This window comes from Emydura macquarii, unplaced genomic scaffold (genome assembly GCF_026122565.2).
Source record: "Emydura macquarii macquarii isolate MOO-44397 ecotype Brisbane River unplaced genomic scaffold, CSIRO-AGI_Emac_v2 contig_383, whole genome shotgun sequence".
NCBI classification, from domain to species: Eukaryota; Metazoa; Chordata; order Testudines; family Chelidae; genus Emydura; species Emydura macquarii.
The window spans coordinates 3,765,001-3,782,901 of record NW_027130520.1 but is presented as its reverse complement, the minus strand read 5'-3'; the positions used below and the strand labels follow the sequence as shown (position 1 = coordinate 3,782,901).

The following is a 17,901-nucleotide window of genomic DNA, read 5'->3' as shown; positions in this document are numbered from 1 at the left end:
AACTGAAGTCAATGGGAGCTGCCGATTCCTCTGACACATCAGGATGGGGGGCGGCGGCGGGGGGGAAGAGGGAGGAGGGTGAATGAAGTTGGCCACCCAAAATTATAAAGCAACTTTTGAAAATTCAGGCCTTATTTTGTGTTATGACATCACTGAGAGGCCCCACCCGAGACTGGAGCCCCCTTGTGCCAGGCACCATTCATTTACACAGAAGGGATACCATGCCCTTGAAGAGCCAACAATTCAAGCTGGTATCAAGCATTTTGATAAAATGGGATATTTAGATGAAATTATGCAGAGTTTATCAGTTTGTCAAGTCACCAAGCACTTAAACTCCTCCCCCCCACACCTGATTTAATATCTGTTTACACAATGAGCTTTAGATAAATTCCATACAAGTACTGTGGCTTTAAAAAACAAAAACAGAATGCCCACACAAAATAAGTCACCAGGACATTTTATTTTTATCCGTAACCTTAGAAGTATGAAAAAATACTAAAATTAAATCCATATGTACACTGCCATATAGTCTGGCGCTTGCATTATTGCTGATTATAGGAATTCAGTGTTTATAATTTGCATTCTTTCCCAGGCTTTTCCTTTTTTTGAAGTGAAGAGCTGAGGTTTATGCCTATGCCAGGTCATAAATCAGACTCTAGAACACACTGGGAGCTAAAGACTGCCCCCTTGTGTGAGCAGTCATGTTCCCAAGCTTGAGGAGACCAGGCCAGCAGCCTGAGGACAGAATCACTAAGATAAGGTCCACAATGGAGAACAAAAGCCTATGACAAAGGGATCTTGAAACACCTTAAAAGATCATGCAACTGAGTTCAACATGGAACCGCATTCTATGTATTAAAGTATAAGGAAATTCAGGATTTATTACACAAATACTATTGAGAATGAATCCAGTTGTCAGTAAAGAACCAACATTTGAAGAACAGTGAAAATACCAGTGCAACCATCTAAACGAAACAGAGCTGAGCTCACTAGAGTGTATTGCTTTCAAGAAGGGAATGGAAGAATCAAGTTAAAAATAAGTTTCCTCTCCAATTTCCAGTGAATGTGCCTATAAAATATAGAATCAGTCCACAGTACAAGCTGTGAAAGTGGAGAGGATGTACCAAAATGTCCATTGTTCTAGAGATTATTCAGTAAGGGCCAAATCCTCCTCCCACTGGAGTCAATGGCATCCATTACCCATTTTGCGGTGAACTGAGTGGTTTTATGTTTTGAAATCTTTTGGGGGCAGTGCTCTGAGCCCCTTCTGACCTGTTATTAACGTATTATAAAAGCATTTTACATATCTGAGAATGCAACTCTTTTTGCTTTTCTACTTTTAAATATTTACTTCTTTTTAGCATTGAAAACCTCTCCTGTTCCTGAGAAAAGACACACAGTTAAACCAGCAGAGCTGCACATATTGTTTGTATTCACTATCCGGAAGCAGCAGCGCACATGGCTGGTTGTAAATTACAGGTCCTGTCTCACATGTAAAACAGGCCATGGTTTGCAGACCATGAATATCAGCATTACAAGTATGTTTTTGAGAAAGCTTCTCATGATAGAACATAGGCTTCAATTTGTGGCTGCAAATGTCTAGACCAGAGGTCCACAAACTGTGGGGCACACTTCCTAGGGGGGCACAGAGGAACATTCGGGGGGGGCATGGTGGGGCCTGGGTCTGCCCCAGGGAATAAAGAAGTGAAGAGCTTCCCACTCCCGCTCTGCCTCTGAGCCTTGGGGCTGCAGCTCTGGCCGTGGCACCCCGGTTTCCAGCTCAGGCCATGGCCCTGCTCCTGCCCCAAGCACCTGGACTGCAGCTCCAGCCATGGCTCGGGCTTCTGGCCCCATGTTTGGCCACTGCCTCGCTCTGGGCCTCTGGCCCTAGCTGGAGCTTGGCGCTGAACTCCCGGTCCTGGTCACGGCCCCTGACCATGGCTTTGGCCCCACTCCTGGCCTGGGGTGTGGACCAGGTAAGAGCGAGGCATGACGCAAAAAGTTTGGGGACCACTGGTCTAGACATTTTGCTGCCTGGTGTTTTTAGCGTATTTCAATAGCAAATAAAAACTACATTTAACACTCAGATTTTACACAGTATAAGAACAGTGCAGCTGCAGCAACTACATCAGCTGGGAAAGCTAACCCTAAGTATTCCTGTTATCCAAATGTTGCTCTTGTACTTCGCTGATAGTTGTATGAGCATAAGCGCACCTGCTAATAACCTATGTCTTCCGCTTCCTCTACGAGAAAAACTTTCTGTTTGCCTTTGAAGGTCTGCAATCAAAGCCACTTTAGAACAACAGTTCTTCCATATCTACATGGTCTGCAATAATAGAAAACATATCCAAAATGCAAAATGAATAGCTAGATTTACTAGAACTGCGATAAACCTGAGAAGTAGTGTCAGAAGCAATAGAAAGCTGTGATATTACTTATGTAGTTTAAAAGTCTGCTCTCCTTCCAAGTGGCAGATTGCAGTGAGACCAAAGAGTGCTAGCGCCTTGGATGATTCTGTGATGGAAGTGGATGAATGTGTCAGTCTGCAATTAGTAGTATAAAAATTAATAGCTTCTAACAAGTGATCACATGCTGTGCTCTGTTGTATATAAATGACAAACACATAGTGGTGACATGGGTTGTTTTACTGTGCTACTGCAAAATTCGATACTTTGCAATCAGTATAGAGCAATTCTATTGAAAACAATGCTAAATACACGGTAATTCCTGTGTCATCTTCTGATAAATGTAACAAATACCAAGGCTTTAACAGATGAAACAGCAAACTATTCTCTTCACAAATGGGTTACAAAAGAACAGCAGAAATCAAACTCCTTCCTGTATTTGATTTACACAGCTCCCCACCCAGCTTTAATACTGGCAGCTAGTAGTCAGGTTCAGTTCTGGTGGCTTCTGGTTCATTTTATGCCCTCCTGGCATTCTCCATTTTGAAAACTGTCTATTGCTATTAAATCCACTCAATGTTGTAAAGTGTTGCCACTACCCTCTGCTTATGCCATGCTGTACTGAATTCGCCCCCCTTCAATGACTGACATTAAGTACCGTCTCTGGAGGGCAAATTCAGTCCTTTCAATGGCAGAGGATAGCTTATAATAAAATAAAAACTGGTGGATAGAATAATAGGAGAAAAGAATAAAAAGAAGGTGAGATGAGAAGACATGGAAGGACAAAAAATAGTTAAAAAGGGACAGTGCATTTATAATAGTAACAAATACTGACTATTCAAGCAGCAGAGTTCTTGATACAAGGAAGTTAGTTAATATAACAACTCAAGTTATTCGTCACTTACTGGCCACTGCACACGAATTGTATATGGAGTTCAGCAGTAAGGGGGGAAATGATAATTACTTCAGATTTACAGCAGTGATCAATCCTATTTGTGCCAATCCAAGGGCCATTGCCATGGAAAATGGAGTAGAAATGGCACTTGTCAACCAGCGTATGAATTGTCAGAACACTTGTCAGTCGCAGCCAGGATTGCTGGCAGAGTGCAGAAAGTGCCATTTTTCAAACACTTAAAAGAATCTACTTAATTTCCCCCGCTTTCCCCTTTAGTTTTTAAAGAAGTAAAAACAAAAACATTAGGGGAAACACATAAAAAATGTTTTTCTGGACATTTCCTTTTTCACAGACATTATGAGTTGAAGGTCCTGACATGTTTTACGGGTCTGACCTGTGCTCTTATAACAGAATACAGAAGTCATGAACTTTCAACAGATGACTTTCTTCACATTCCCTTTTTAAATTTTTAGGGTCCAATTCACAAATGTGAGCACCAAATCTGCACTTGAAAAATGTTTGCATACACCCACTGTGTGGGGAAATGGGTAACTGTATACACAAGTACCAGTTACACAAGCAAAGGTGAGTTTTATATGTACAATGCAAGTGTGCACATATTTTGCAAGTACAAAACAGGTTCTCACTTTGAAAACTGTGTTTCTTAAAATTAAAACAATACATCTAAAATACAAAATGTAAATACAATGTTAAACGTCAACTTCTTGCTTTGGTATTGAATCAATAGGAAAAACAATTCACAATGCCATTCTCAGTCTTTCAGTGACAATTATAAACCAGCGAAACATAAAAGCAACAGATTTGAATAGCCAAACAAACTTGCAAATACATTCAGCAATATGCATGCTAAGAACAAACAGAGATGCCACAGACCACAGCACTGGTAATATAAATGAAAACAGAATGTTTGTAGAAAAATCCAAGTCTTCCAGACATTTTTTCCTGTAAAATTTAACAGTTACAGCAAAAATGATATAGCCACTTTCAATACTAATTAGGTCTTAAGTTGTACATTTGTGTTCAATTGAGAAAATAAAAAGGGCTTCCAATGAGTTAGGCAGCAACATAAGTGCATTCAAAATGTTGATAATCTGTGGCACATAAGGAGTCATGGAAAACATAGGATGGTTTTCCTATTTATAGTATCATACACTTGTATGATGAAGTCTTTATAGCATTTTATAGTACATAACCTGTGGCAAATCATAGTAACATTTCTCAGAAATTAAATCTTAGTTATTATAAGGCCTAGTGGCTCATAGATGTTATTTATTTTTCTTAACCTGTCTGCTTTGCTGAGCTCTCCAGAGTTATATGCTCCACAACCCAGTTGGCGCGCGCGCACGCGCACACGCGCACACACACACACCTGATAATTTAGTACAGGAATGGATTGATCTTGCAGGTTTACTTAAAGATGAATCATTATGCTAGCTGCAGTTTGAGGGAATCACCCACTCTGAGGTCATAATTAGAATGGATGTTTCAAATATGTGGCTTATTTGCTGTTTGCTATTTGGTAGCATGTTAGGAAATAGCAAAACATTGCATAAACACAAAAATATTGTGTTACTCCTTCGACTCTGAGGAACACATTGAGTCTTTACAAATGATTGTAAACCCCCACCCCAGTAAGCTACAGTACTTCCTGAAGAAGCTGCCTTATCACCAGAGTGGGTGGGTATCAAAGCCTTCAAGAAGCCTCTTACATGAATCTTATTTAAAACTTGAGATAATCTGGTTACATTTGAAATGTAGACAAATCAAGGGGCAAGTATTTTACGAAGTATGACACAAAAAGAGCAACGCCGACTGGTATTCTACACATAACACTACATGCAGCTAATGGCCATGAATACACAGTGGTAAAAAGTGGGGGGTAAACTGAACTACACTACATCTGTCCCTGGAGTCAGCAGGTACAGCTCTTTCGACTGTGTAACAGGTTTCATAAATGCATTTGAAGTAGACTAGAACAAAAGAGATAGGGAACAGAATCAGAAACAAGGAAACATATTTAAAATTAACTCTGCAACCTTTATAAGAAAACTGGACATGTTCCCCAGTTGGTAAAACCCTGCCACTGAGTGGTGGAGTGTCATTAAATAAAAATAAGCAACTGGATACAAGTATGGAATTTTTTTAAACACTTTTTAAGAAAACAAACATTAACATGGAAAAATTTAGTTGTCAGATTAAGAATGAAGGGCAGAGTTGCTTTTAATCAAAAGATTGCATATGTTTCGAAACAAAGAAACTAATCAAAACAAAGACAAAAACAACCAACCAACCTCCCAACCCACTCTCCTCCCTGCTGCCATAAGCAAAACCCCCAAAACATCTGGTTATCATCCATTAACCTTTGGGTTAATGTTCTCCACTAAGAAAGATATTAAAAATGCAAATCATGATACCTGAACATAAACCATCACATGCCTGCCAAGAGCAAACTATTTTTCCTTTTAACATTACTACTACTTGTTTCTGAGTGCCAAGTGCTGAAGAAATTAGACAAAGTCAGTGAATGGCACGTGGCAACAGGCAATGATGTGCAATACACAGATGGCTATATCTTAAAAGGTACTAGACCCTTCGGTTGCTGCAAACGTTTTCCCACATCTTCCTTCTGTTTTCTTATTAACCTTCTAATAGGGAATTCAGAACCAGGTCCAGTTTTCCTTCTCATTTCTAGGCACACTCTGGAACAGATTTAGAGACTGATCTTATTTCTTGCCAATTCCATTGGTTACTTTTGTTTTGGAATGACGATTCCTTCTTCTAGTTGAATGGCTCTCGATGTTGCCTGAATGTTTTGGTGGACTATCTTCAGTACCTACAAAGAAATCAAAATTCATTTGAGATTTGGAGCTGACTATTGAAAGCGGTTCTTCATATTTTAGTGTTTAAGGTTTCCTAGGGTATGTCTATACTAACAGTGGCAAAGTCGCCACCACCAGATCGATCTTTTTGGATCGACTGAGCAGTCGCAGTGTAGACCCGCTCAATCGATCAGGAAGTCGACTGAGTAAATCCACCCCCTCAAGTAGCGTAGCACTGCATTGATGGGAACGCTGTTCCCGTCGGTGCTGTGCAGTGAACACGGCGCGCAGAAGAGAAGCACAGCAGTTGACGTGAGTTACGCAAGCTACACTGCGTAGTTTGCGTAACTCACGTCGACGGCTGCCAAATCTCAGATAAGTGTAGACCAGGGCCTAGAGATGTAACATTTAAACTAATTATTTCAGGCTGATCCGATGTTTTTGATACTAGTACTCCATCTAGTGGCCAAATTAAAACATTTATTCTGCCAGTTTCCACAAGAAAACATCTTTCTCCAGACAACAATTTTGTCAAAAATGTAACAAATGAAAATGTGATAATGAAGTGTCCCTCAATTAAACTAACGTCATTCATTTCAATCCACATTTAAATTTGGCATACCTTCATTCATGCGGTTTTCAATTATTTACATTAGAAAATAAAAACCGTGAAACTGAGGTTCCAGAGAGCTATGGAATGAATCCTCACATTACCAGTTTCCTGCTTGTCCATTATCTCTCATTTTGGATCTCTGTCTCACACTGTCCCACATTGGACCCATGCAGATGGAGAGGTCTGATGATGAAATACCCACTGACATTAACCTCTTGCACACTTTGCTCTAGCAGAAAGTTTGCTACTGAACAGATCATTCTGCTAAAGTCAGAGGACACAGTCAAAATTGTCAGACCAACAATTAGAGTTTTTTCTCTTTATACGCTTGAAAAATCTATTTGAATGTATGTATTTTTTAAATAAATCAATCTAATGCACTTCTTTAAATAATAAACCAAGAAGAAATGAACACCAGTAACCTAAGAAATCTGTGCATGCAATTGAAGAAAAACATGTGTAAGTGCTTTAAATGTCAGGACTCCAGGAAGTTATAATGAACAGAAAATATTGTTTTAATGATGTAAATACACCTGAAGTGTAACCTCTGAGTGGTAGTTTCCAGATGCTAGTCTTGTCCTTTTCCACAGGAAGGTCCTCACTGAAGTGTCAGGAGGAGAAAAGAGGATCCCTAGTTGACCCTCATTGCAGTAAAAAGGAAAAGAGGAAAACTGGCTGACGAGGCTCAAGACATAGATGAATGTCTGCTATCAGCTCTGCACTGACTAGGGGCTCGTCTACATGAACAGTACATTTGTGGCACGCTGTCGTATGAATCTACCTCACACTAACCTGCTGACTAACTGTCCACGTAGCACCTGCTGATGCATATTAATTCCATTACTGTGCTTTGATCTAGTTCTCTTTCGAACAAAATGCACGTCATTAGAGTCCACATGGACAGCTAGCCCGTGGCAGACTGGCACTCCAATTTGCCATGAAAGAAATGTTCATATAGTCAATTCCTGGGTAAATGTCAGTAGGAACATAAGCTCCTGGGCACATTCCTCCCTGCTTACTAACAAGCAGGCATAAAAGCACACTTCACATTCAGATGATCACTTGAAGCCATAGAGGGGATGTTCAGAAAACCTGCTCAACCAGGTTATGAAATGCATGAAATTCTCCAATCTTAAACATTCATGGTCAGGAAGGAATAGATCAGCAACAGGAGGAGGAGCCATTTGTTCACATTCTAACAAAACAAAGAAAATCAGTGGGGAAAAATAAAAGTGGCTTTGCAGCCTATTTCTATGTGCACCTGAATTTTGGGGGTGAGAGAGTAAATCAAATAATCTGTACTACAGGCTTCTCAAGCCACATTTGTTAGGACTGAGCTGATTTCCCCGTGATGCAATACTGAATGTACGAGCAAAGCAGCAATACCTTTAGTGAATTTAGAATGAAGCCATGAGGCATCTGGGCTGTATGGGCTGTCCTCACTTTCTGACAAGGTCTGTAAAAACAAGAGGGACACATGTCATTGGGATGCTGAATCAATGTTTCTCTTTTCCACTACATTTTCTGTTAGGACTTGTAGCATTAAAGCTCCTAGGTGGTCTGTCCTTTAACAAAGCTCTCCTCAATATTTTTAATATTCTACTGGCAGTGGTGACATTAGTTATTTATTATTCCAGTGTTCGATAAAGTTCTAGCCCTATTTCACATGGCTATGATTACAGTGCTCCTTGGAGACTACAATGCACTTTGGGCTGGCTCCAAAGTCTACTGCCTTCAATGGAAGTTTTTCCACTTGACTTCAAAGGACTCTGGATCATGCCCTTGATTCCTGTGTCAGAGTTCTCTTTACAAGAACTTATACACGTGGCTGTTTTGCAGTTTAATTCCGGTTTAAAATAAAAATTGAGTTCCCACCAAAGTACCTTTTCTCGGCCATAGTGGTCTGCATACCAAACCATTCCATATAAACACAGGAAAGTCGTAAAAGCCTACAAGGGGTGGAAAAAACAACATAAAAAACTGTTTACAGAACTTTGGGCCAAACTCTCTACTGGTTTAATTACACTGAGTCAATGCAGCTACTCCATTTGAGAGAGTTTGGCCCTTTGTTTCTTAGAATATTAGTAATCCAATTTGTTTTTTAAAGAAAAAAGTATTTACAAATGCATAGTACCGTCAATAATTTTAAGAGTCTTAAGGGCCCACATCTGCAACACTTACTGGGTTACGTAGTTTTTGTTTAATGAATTCAGCAGGAGTTCTTGTATATGTACAGACTACTCGTGTACATAAGGTTTGCATGATCGAGGCCTCAATATAGTAATTTTTTCCTCTGCAGTATTGTATGAGGAGCAGTCAGGACTGGGAAGAAGAATTAGGGCTGGATCGTGTGTTTCATTTTGAGTTGCTATGGGCCCCAGTTCAGCAAAACTCTTAAAAACATGTGCTTCAGTTCCACTGAAATCAATAGGAATTACACATGTGCTTAAGTGCTTTGCTGAACGGGGGGGCCTTTGTAAATCAAACCAAACTCTGAGAATGGAGTAAGCTGGACTCCGAACCTATTTGGGTAACCTGTTTTTATAGCAAGATTCTGCCCACAGCACTATTAAAAATGTCATATTTCACACAGGTTGTATCAAAAAACATATAGGTTTGCCATCATACCTGTGAATTACAAGTTAGTCAAGGCAAGCACACATTTGATGTCAAAATGGTTATTTAAAGCTGCACTTGCACTGATCCATATAGAAAGACAGAAAGTTGCTGGATGACCAAGTGTGACTATTGAAAATGATTTTAACCTTCACTGTGCAATAGTATACATTATTTATTACTACTATTCATTTGAGGCTGTTTCAGTGCAAACTTAGGAACCATCAGAGAGATCTCTCACACACAGTTACTGACATTTTCACTTATAAAGAGGGAAAAAATAAAACTGGTGCCTGATTCACAGCTACCTTCTAAAGTGTTAATGGCATGGATATATTCTATATGTCACAGACTGAATAAAAGATTAGTCCAGCCTTTCAGAAATAAATTTTATATTATCTCACATTTACTCCGCCTTGGACTCTTCCTCACTGCAGAGCTCTTCACCACCCTTTTCCCCACACCCTGATTCCCTTAAGCATCTGCCTTTGCACAGAGGGGTTGTGTGGCAGGAAGCAGGTAGGGTTATCACCTACACTTTTTATAACATGCCCCATGATGTCTAAGTAATGAGGAGGTATCATCCTGTCAATTTCAGCCAAATCTGTGAAGTTTCATGCTTTGAGTGAGATGCGTGTCAGATTCAACATTCTTTAAGGTAGCTTTTAGTGTGTGAGATTATTTCAAGGCTGTCAAGACATTGCTAGGCATTGTGTTTCATGAAGGAGAATTCTCACTTACCACACAAAGAAACCAAAACACAACATACAATATTTGTGTTTTGGAGAAGAGCTCTTGACCAAACTTTATGCACACAATAGCTTCAAGGAAACCAATGACCCTGTGGGCAGAGAAAGAAAAAAGGTGAGGTTATAAACACTGATGAGGTGAAGGGTCTGGACTCCGTCAGCTCTAAATAAGCAGTAGCTTTGGCCATATCTCTGCTGAGCACACCTTCTTTTTCAGCAGTGTTAGTGCAGAATACATGAAGAATGCTGGGCTGACAGCCCTCAGGGCTGAAATTCTCTGCTTATCCATGGAATGGGCACAAAAGGTTCAATGGCAATGAAAGCTTCCCGACACTCTCTGCTAATGCGTCTCAGTCTTCACATAGAGGGATAAGATGATCATTCCATTTCTATGTCCATTCAACCCATGGGTTCTCTGTTGAGACAGTCAACAACGAGGCAACTGTAATGTGGACACCTGTCTACTCTATACTGGACTGACACCACCAACTCATTTCATGTAGGCCAAACAGCCATTAGATGATAGATGGTAGCTACTTTACTGCCCCAGAATGGTTTCAGCTGGGGAGTCATTCCCCCAATTGCCTGAGCCACCCTTTCACTCTGGGTGAGTTCCAGGGGTGCTGCTCCAGTTGTTAGGTTTGATAGACATGTGAAGGTTCTGGTGCCTCCCTCAAATTCTCCTCCGAGCAGTAATATGGAAGAGAAGGGGAGATGGAGTAGAAGGGGTAGACCTGCCTGTCACTCAGCCAGCCAGCCTCCCTCACAGCTAATATGCATTGGTACATGAGCAGTAGCCACACACAGCTGAGAATATGCCTTCCTGGCAGAAGGAGAGAGTCCAGAATTTTGGACGCAAGTGCGCACATGAAAGACATTTAATATTATGGGTCAGATCCTCAATAAATCAGTGCAGTTCCACTGCAGTCAAGAGAGCTGTACTCATTTATAACACATGAAGAGCTGGTCCTGTAAGTTTGAAAATACAGAGAAACAACCGTAATTTTATAAATGTGAAGAGATTGGCTCTTATATTTATGATAAAACAGACATATTTAGACATCCCAGGAAACAGAGCTTCCATACTTGCTAAGTAACAGGTGCACAGTATCACTGGCATACATGACTAATTCATGGATTAGGCCCTAATGTGAAAGAATATTGGGGCACTAAGACAGCACGAGGTAAAGTAAATTTGAAGACAGAAAACAGAGCTTTGAAAAGGTGATTTTTTTTTGTTTGTTCTTTACTGGAACATACCATGTAGGTGAATATGAAAGCTGTAGGACAACAATGCAATATTTAATTTTATACCTTGGGGTGCAATTTTTCTTTTGAGAACTCTTATAATAATTTGCATGTATAATTCGCAGCACTTTACACATGTAAAATATTGTTTAATCCAAGCTAAACTGAATATTTTACATTTATAAATACAAATCCAATTTAGGCACAGCAATAAACCCATGTACTTTGTTATAAGTCAAAGGATCAAGTACTGACTGTATCAGACATAATGAAACATACTTTTAAAAGGCTGCAGGAACAAAGACTTTTTCAAGTACCATTCTTATACAAAAATATTCTTCACAAAGGCTGTGAATTTAAAATAGGTGACTAATTATCAAAGACATCTATTTTAGTCAGTTTATAATTAAATCTTTAAAAGCTCATGGGAACTTGCTGAGAAACTACTGTGACCTGTCTGTGCCTAGGGTAGACCACCTGAAAATGCCAAGGTGAGGGCAGGCTGCAAAAGGAGAGCAGATTCTTTCATCACTAGTTGATGACACTGAAGTCAGACTTCCCAACCAGCCACAAACAATGCTTCTGATTCCCCACACTGGTTATCAAGAAGCTAAAACAAAAATAAACACAGCCCCCTATACTGCATTTCAGTCTCTTGCTCCCAATCAGCCACTAGGTCCAGTAAAAAGACCAGTTATTTAAAACTCTATGCTCTTTAACAAAAAGGTTCTTCTGACCCCAAAGGGTCAGCCACATTACCAGATCAATATAAGTTTGGATCTTACCCAAAATACCACTCTGCCAGCCAATCCTTTAGTAACTAAAACTAAAAGTTTATTATAAAAGGAAAGAAACAAACTATAAGAGAAATGTTAAATGATTAAAGCAATCAGATACATACAAATGATTGGAAAGTTCATATATATCAGGTTTCCAGTAGAATTGTGGAGTTTGCAGGCTTGTATAGTCCCTCTGCTGTACATCCAGTACCTGGATGAGTCTCAGTCCTTTGCTTCACAGCTTCAGTGGTAGATGAAAAGTTCCAGAGAGGTAGCTCATGTTAGTCTGTATACAGCAAAAACAGCAAGAGTCCTGTAGCACTTTAAAGACTAACAAATTTCTGCAGGCATAAGCTTTCTTGGGCTGCAACCCACGAAATGCAACTGACGAAGTGGGATGCAGCCCATGAAAGCTTATGCCTGCAGAAATTTGTTAGTCTTTAAAGTTGTAGATAAGTAGTTGATCCAGAGGTAGGTGAAGACTGAAGACAAAATGGATGTGGGTGGTGCTGGTATAGCTGCCTTTTATGTCCCTTGGCCTTTGCCATGCTGCTTGTGGAAATTTACAGGAATAAGATGGAGTCCATGGTCACATGAGTAAGTCCTGGTAACTCATCAGGTGTATCCCTGGCTACTCCCACTGGGCCCACTGTACCTATCAGTTTCCATTAAGCAGACTAGGGCTGCAGCCATCCTGTCTGGGGTGTTGCCCAGAAACACAGGAGAAATTGAAATACAGATACATCGAACATATCTATAACTTCCAACACAATATGACACATACACATAAACAATATCACCACATTTAGCAAATTTTAACCTTTCTAAGGGTACCTGACATGGCCTATCTCATATGAATTATTTGTAATTTTGACATATTGATGTTAAATCACATTATAAATGGTCCCCCTAATCCAGCAGGCGTCACAACTACTGTAAGGGGTATATCAACATCTTCATTAATGATCTAGATGATGGGGTGGATTGCACCCTCAGCAAGTTTGCAGATGATACTAAGCTGGGGGTGGTGGTAGATATGCTGGATGATAGGGATAGGATGCAAAATGATCTAGACAAATTGAAGGAGTGGGCTAAAAGAAATTGGATGAGGTTCAACAAGGACAAGTGCAGAGTTCTGCATTTAGGATGAAAGAATCCCATGCACCACTACAGACTGGGGACCAACTGACTAGGCAGCAGTTCTGCAGAAAAGGACCAGGGGGTTACAGTGGATAAGAAGCTGGATAAGAGTCAACAGCATGCCCTTATTGCCAAGAAGGTTAACGGCATATTGGGTTGCATTAGTAGGACCATTGCCAGCAGATTGAGGGAAGTGATTATTCCCCTCTATTCAGCACTGGTGAGGCCACATCTGGAGTATTGTGTCCAGTTTTGGGCCCCCCAGTACAGAAAGGATGTGGACAAATAGGAGAGAGTCCAACAGGGGGCAACAAAAATTATTAGGGGGCTGGAACACATGACTTATGAGGAGAGGCTAAGGGAACTGAGCTTAGTCAGTCTGCAGAAGAGAAGAGTGAGGGGGGATTTGATAGCAGCCTTCAACTACCTGAAGGGAGATTCCAGGGAGAATGGAGCTAGGCTGTTCTCAATGGTAGCAGATGACAGAACAAGGAGCAAATGTCTCAAGTTACAGTGGGGGAACTCTAGTTTGATATTAGGAAAATCTTTTTCACTAGGAGGGTGGTGAAGCACTGGAATGGGTTACCTAGGGAGGTGGAGGAATCTCTATCCTTAGAGGTTTTTAAGGTGTGGCTTGACAAAGCTTTGGCTGGGATGATTTAGTTGGGATTGGTCCTGCTTTGAGCAGGGGGTTGGACTAGATGACCTCCTGAGGTCCCTTCTTGCCCTAATCATCTATGATTCAATGATCCAACTTCAGTTTGAGAATTACCTAAAGAATTGGGGGCGGAGAGGAAGAAGGCCCACATTAGGGTTGATCCCTAATTCAAAGGGAAGGCATCAATTAATGAGTTAATGAGCCTGAACTGAGACCCATTCGAGAGCAAAATCGACTGCATTTCTTGTTGTCTTTTGTTGCAAACAAGTTGATCATCGGAATGTCCCATTCTCTGAAAACGGACCTCAGCACACTGTTGTTCATGGCCACTCATGACTTCAGGAGAAACATCTACTGAGTTGATCGGCCAGCCAGTTCTGAGGCCTTGGTAACTGTACAGCTATGGGAATGTCTTCCTTGATGCAAAAGTGCCAAAACTTTATTGCTTCCTTACAAAGCTGGTTGGAGCAGGCTCTTCCCTGCTGTTCACATAATACATTGGGGTGATATTGCTGGTAAGTATGTGAACCACTGTGCCCCGATCTGATCCCAAAACGATCAACACCGTAAATGGCTTGCGAATCCAGGATGTTGATATGAAAGGATGCTTCCTGTTCCAACCACAAACCCTGAATTTTCCATTATTCCTAAAGTAGCTCTTCAACCTATTGTGTAGGCATCAGTGACTACAATCCTGGTTGGTGGAGGACAAGCAAAGGGTGCAGTCTGGCATGCACTGATCTGTTTTGTCCACCACCTTATAGAGTCCAGAATTGCTGAAGGCATTCAGACAAGAATGTCCAATGACTGACAATTCAGATGTTAGACCAGCTTCAACAATGATTGAAGAGGACAAGACACAATCTTGCATGCTGGACTATATAAGAACATGCAGTCATATGGCCTAGTAACTTCAGATACACATGGACCGTGATTGAAGATTGAGATTGGAAGTCCAGACATTGGTGTCAAATTGCTTAGAATCGCTCATGCAGAAGATAAACCCTACAACTCAGAGTCTAGTAGAGCCCCAATTAACTTGATTTTTTATTTTCCTTTGACTTTGTTTTGACAATGTTCTGATTTTGTTTTGTTCAAAATCAACCCTAGTCAATTGACGATATCCAGTGTGAACTGAAAGTGTGACTGAGGACTGGTTCTTCAGATCTGCCCCTCACTAACCAATCATCTAAGTATGGGAAAACATTAACTCCCCTCCTCCTGAGATAAGGTATCATCACTGACATGCATTTGGTAAAGACACGTGGGGTTGATGACAAGCAAAAGGGGAGAAATGTATACTGATAATGCTCACCTCCAACCAGGAATCTCAGACACTTCCTGTGGCTTGGGAAAACTAGCAAATGGGAATAGGCACCTTGGAGACTGCGAGCAGCAAACCAGTCGTGATTCAAGCTACAGGAAGGAGGAATGGATAGAAATTGGATGGCGTAACCCAACTGCACAGTGCTCAGGACCCACCCGTCTGAGGTTACTGAACCTCAAGCTTGGCGGAAGAGGGACAGCCTACCCAAGGTAATTTCCACACCATTTGTGAAGTTGATGACTGGTGTCTTGCCTTTGAAGGGACGGTCAAATTGGCTGCTTGCTACTAGTTGATGGGTAAAGTGCCGGCTGGCTGAAGTTCTCTCTCCTGTGCAACTTCTGTCTCCTCTTGGAGAAGTCCTGTTATCTTGCAGGACAAGCGAGCAGCCTGAAATACTGTTGGGAGTACTGGTGGAATTGTTGCTAATCCCCATAACATCTTTTAACTGTTGGGGTATAAACCCCAAAGGACCGTAAAGTGGCCCTGGAGTCCTTAAAAGAATGTAATGTCTCATCAGTCTTTTCAGAAAACAAAGATATAGCCAAGTCTGTAGCCAAGAAGCTCTTCTCATTGTTACAGCTGAAGCCATAATCCTAGATGGGGTGTCTGCCACATCGAATGCTGATTGCAGTGACTTCTTAGCCACTAGTTGGCTCTCTGCCAGAAAAGCCTTAAATTCTTCCTTGGCATCTTCAGGCAATTTATCTGCATATTGTGTCCCAATTTACAAAGTCATATTTAGATAAAAGCATCTGCTGATTAGCAACACGCATATGTAAGGCAGACATAGAATAAACTTCTCCCCTCATTAAATCCAATCTCTTGGCCTCTTTTTCTTTAGGCATGCACTATCTGTCCTGTCACATTCTCTCATTGCGGCAGTCACTGCAAGCAAATCAGGAAGTGGATGCAAGTAGAAACTCAAATCCTTGCATGGGGACATATTATCGCTTGTTGATTCACTTGGGAGCAGGAGGCAAGGATGTTGGCATGTGTCATAGGGATTTTGCAAGCTCCAAGACAGCATCATTTACAGGAAGGACTACCCTTCCCAAGGCTGAAGGTTGCAGAATGTCCATTAATTTATGGGCATTCTCTTGGACAAATTCAGGTTGAGTTCCCAGGGCTGCAGCCATCCTCCTTAAAGATCTAGGCAAGACAAAGTCTTCCGGAACAGGAGAAGCTGAGTCTGAGACAGTACAATCAGCCAGTGAAGAAGATTACGAAGGTGGTGGAGCAAGAACCTCGTTCTGAGGCAAAACTTGCTCCTGTTGCTGTATTGTAGATTCAGTAGGAACAATATCAGTTTGTCTCTCCCATCTAAATAAGGCGGGAGGTGAAACAACTGGAGAATTCAGTGATCTCTGTTTAGAATGGGCAGTTGACTGGGATCTTGAAGAATGTGGGACACTCCACAGATTCCAAGGAGGCCAGTGTGGAAAGGAATATGGTACCAGAGACCAGGAAGTTCCAGCCCAAGCACTTGCGTCCCCTGATCAAACTTGGTATTGATGTCAGTTGTCCATAGGAGGTCTAGCTGAGTTGCCAGGCCAGCCCCGGTAAGGAGACTAGGAGGAAGAAGTTGACCCTGAACTTGAGAATGAGTCATCCCCCAAATAGTCTATATGTAACAGAGGGACTAAACCTGCTGGAGCTACCACATACCCTGATCTGTCAGAAATCCAGTGCTGCATCAACATTGCAGACAGTACCATACATGGTGACGACGCAGGCTGAAAGCTTGAAGCTGTGCTAAAATTTGGTACCAGCACTGGTACTAGGGTTGAAGTTGGTACTAGAGTCGATGTCAATAACAGAGCACACATTGTTCCTTTCTTTAACCGGTAGCACCTATAACACTCCCTCCCCGTCTCCACCCCCCCAAGTTAAGATTTTGTTCTCCTCTTGGGCTTCCCTTAAGGAAACTTTTTTGTGCCTGTCTTTTAGACTGAAAGCAATTTGGGACAAGGACTGGCTTCATAGCATCCCTAGTACCGCACTGAGCACACTGCCAACACCTAAAAAACAACAAAAACAGAACATAACCTCATGTTTGTAAAATTTCCAACAGATGAGAACACTTACCCGAACACCCAGCACTGAGTTCCTACTCTTTTGCACTGTGTGTCTGTGAGATAGGCGTAGTATTGCCTGGAAAGAGAAACAACAAATGAAAATTATTTAATGCAGTCCAAAGCTTCTGAAATACATTTATACTTTTAAGGAATGATTAACATTCTGTTCTCTATAGTAAAAGTGGAGCATTTGGGCTTACATCGTGCATTAAGTTAAAACATGATGAAGGCCTACTGGATGGCTTCAGTTTTACTAGGACTAATCATCACATGGGGAAAAATCAACCAGAGGCTAAAAAAGTCTTAGAAGAGCAAATGTGATTAAAAAAATTATCTATGCTCTAAGGTTTAAAGTTATTTTTCATTTTAAGTTTTTGTAGTTCCTGAGTGTGCACTTAGATCCTGGGAGGTGCCATTTGACAGTCTTGGTGAAAAAACAGTCTAAGGAAACGAAGGCTCCCTTTCGGATGTTGGTCTAAGTGGGAATGGAACATAGTTTACATGACTATACTGACAGCCCTGGTGACTGTTATCCTCCATTCACAGAACACACACA

At 41.1% G+C, this 17,901-nt stretch overlaps 1 protein-coding gene across 1 annotated transcript in view; it reads right to left on the bottom strand.

Moving 5' to 3' along the window:
• Window positions 1–441: 441 nt before the first annotated feature.
• PTDSS1 (phosphatidylserine synthase 1) overlaps window positions 442–17,901 on the bottom strand; it is a 51,477-nt gene continuing 34,017 nt past the window's right edge. The window contains exons 9-13 of the mRNA XM_067536864.1: window positions 17,356–17,421; window positions 10,111–10,210; window positions 8,637–8,702; window positions 8,140–8,209; window positions 442–6,154 (exon numbers count right to left, since the gene is read on the bottom strand). Of these exons, the coding sequence (XP_067392965.1) occupies window positions 6,045–6,154; window positions 8,140–8,209; window positions 8,637–8,702; window positions 10,111–10,210; window positions 17,356–17,421 (412 nt within the window). The 3' untranslated portion in view covers window positions 442–6,044. The remainder of the gene's footprint in view (window positions 6,155–8,139; window positions 8,210–8,636; window positions 8,703–10,110; window positions 10,211–17,355; window positions 17,422–17,901) is intronic.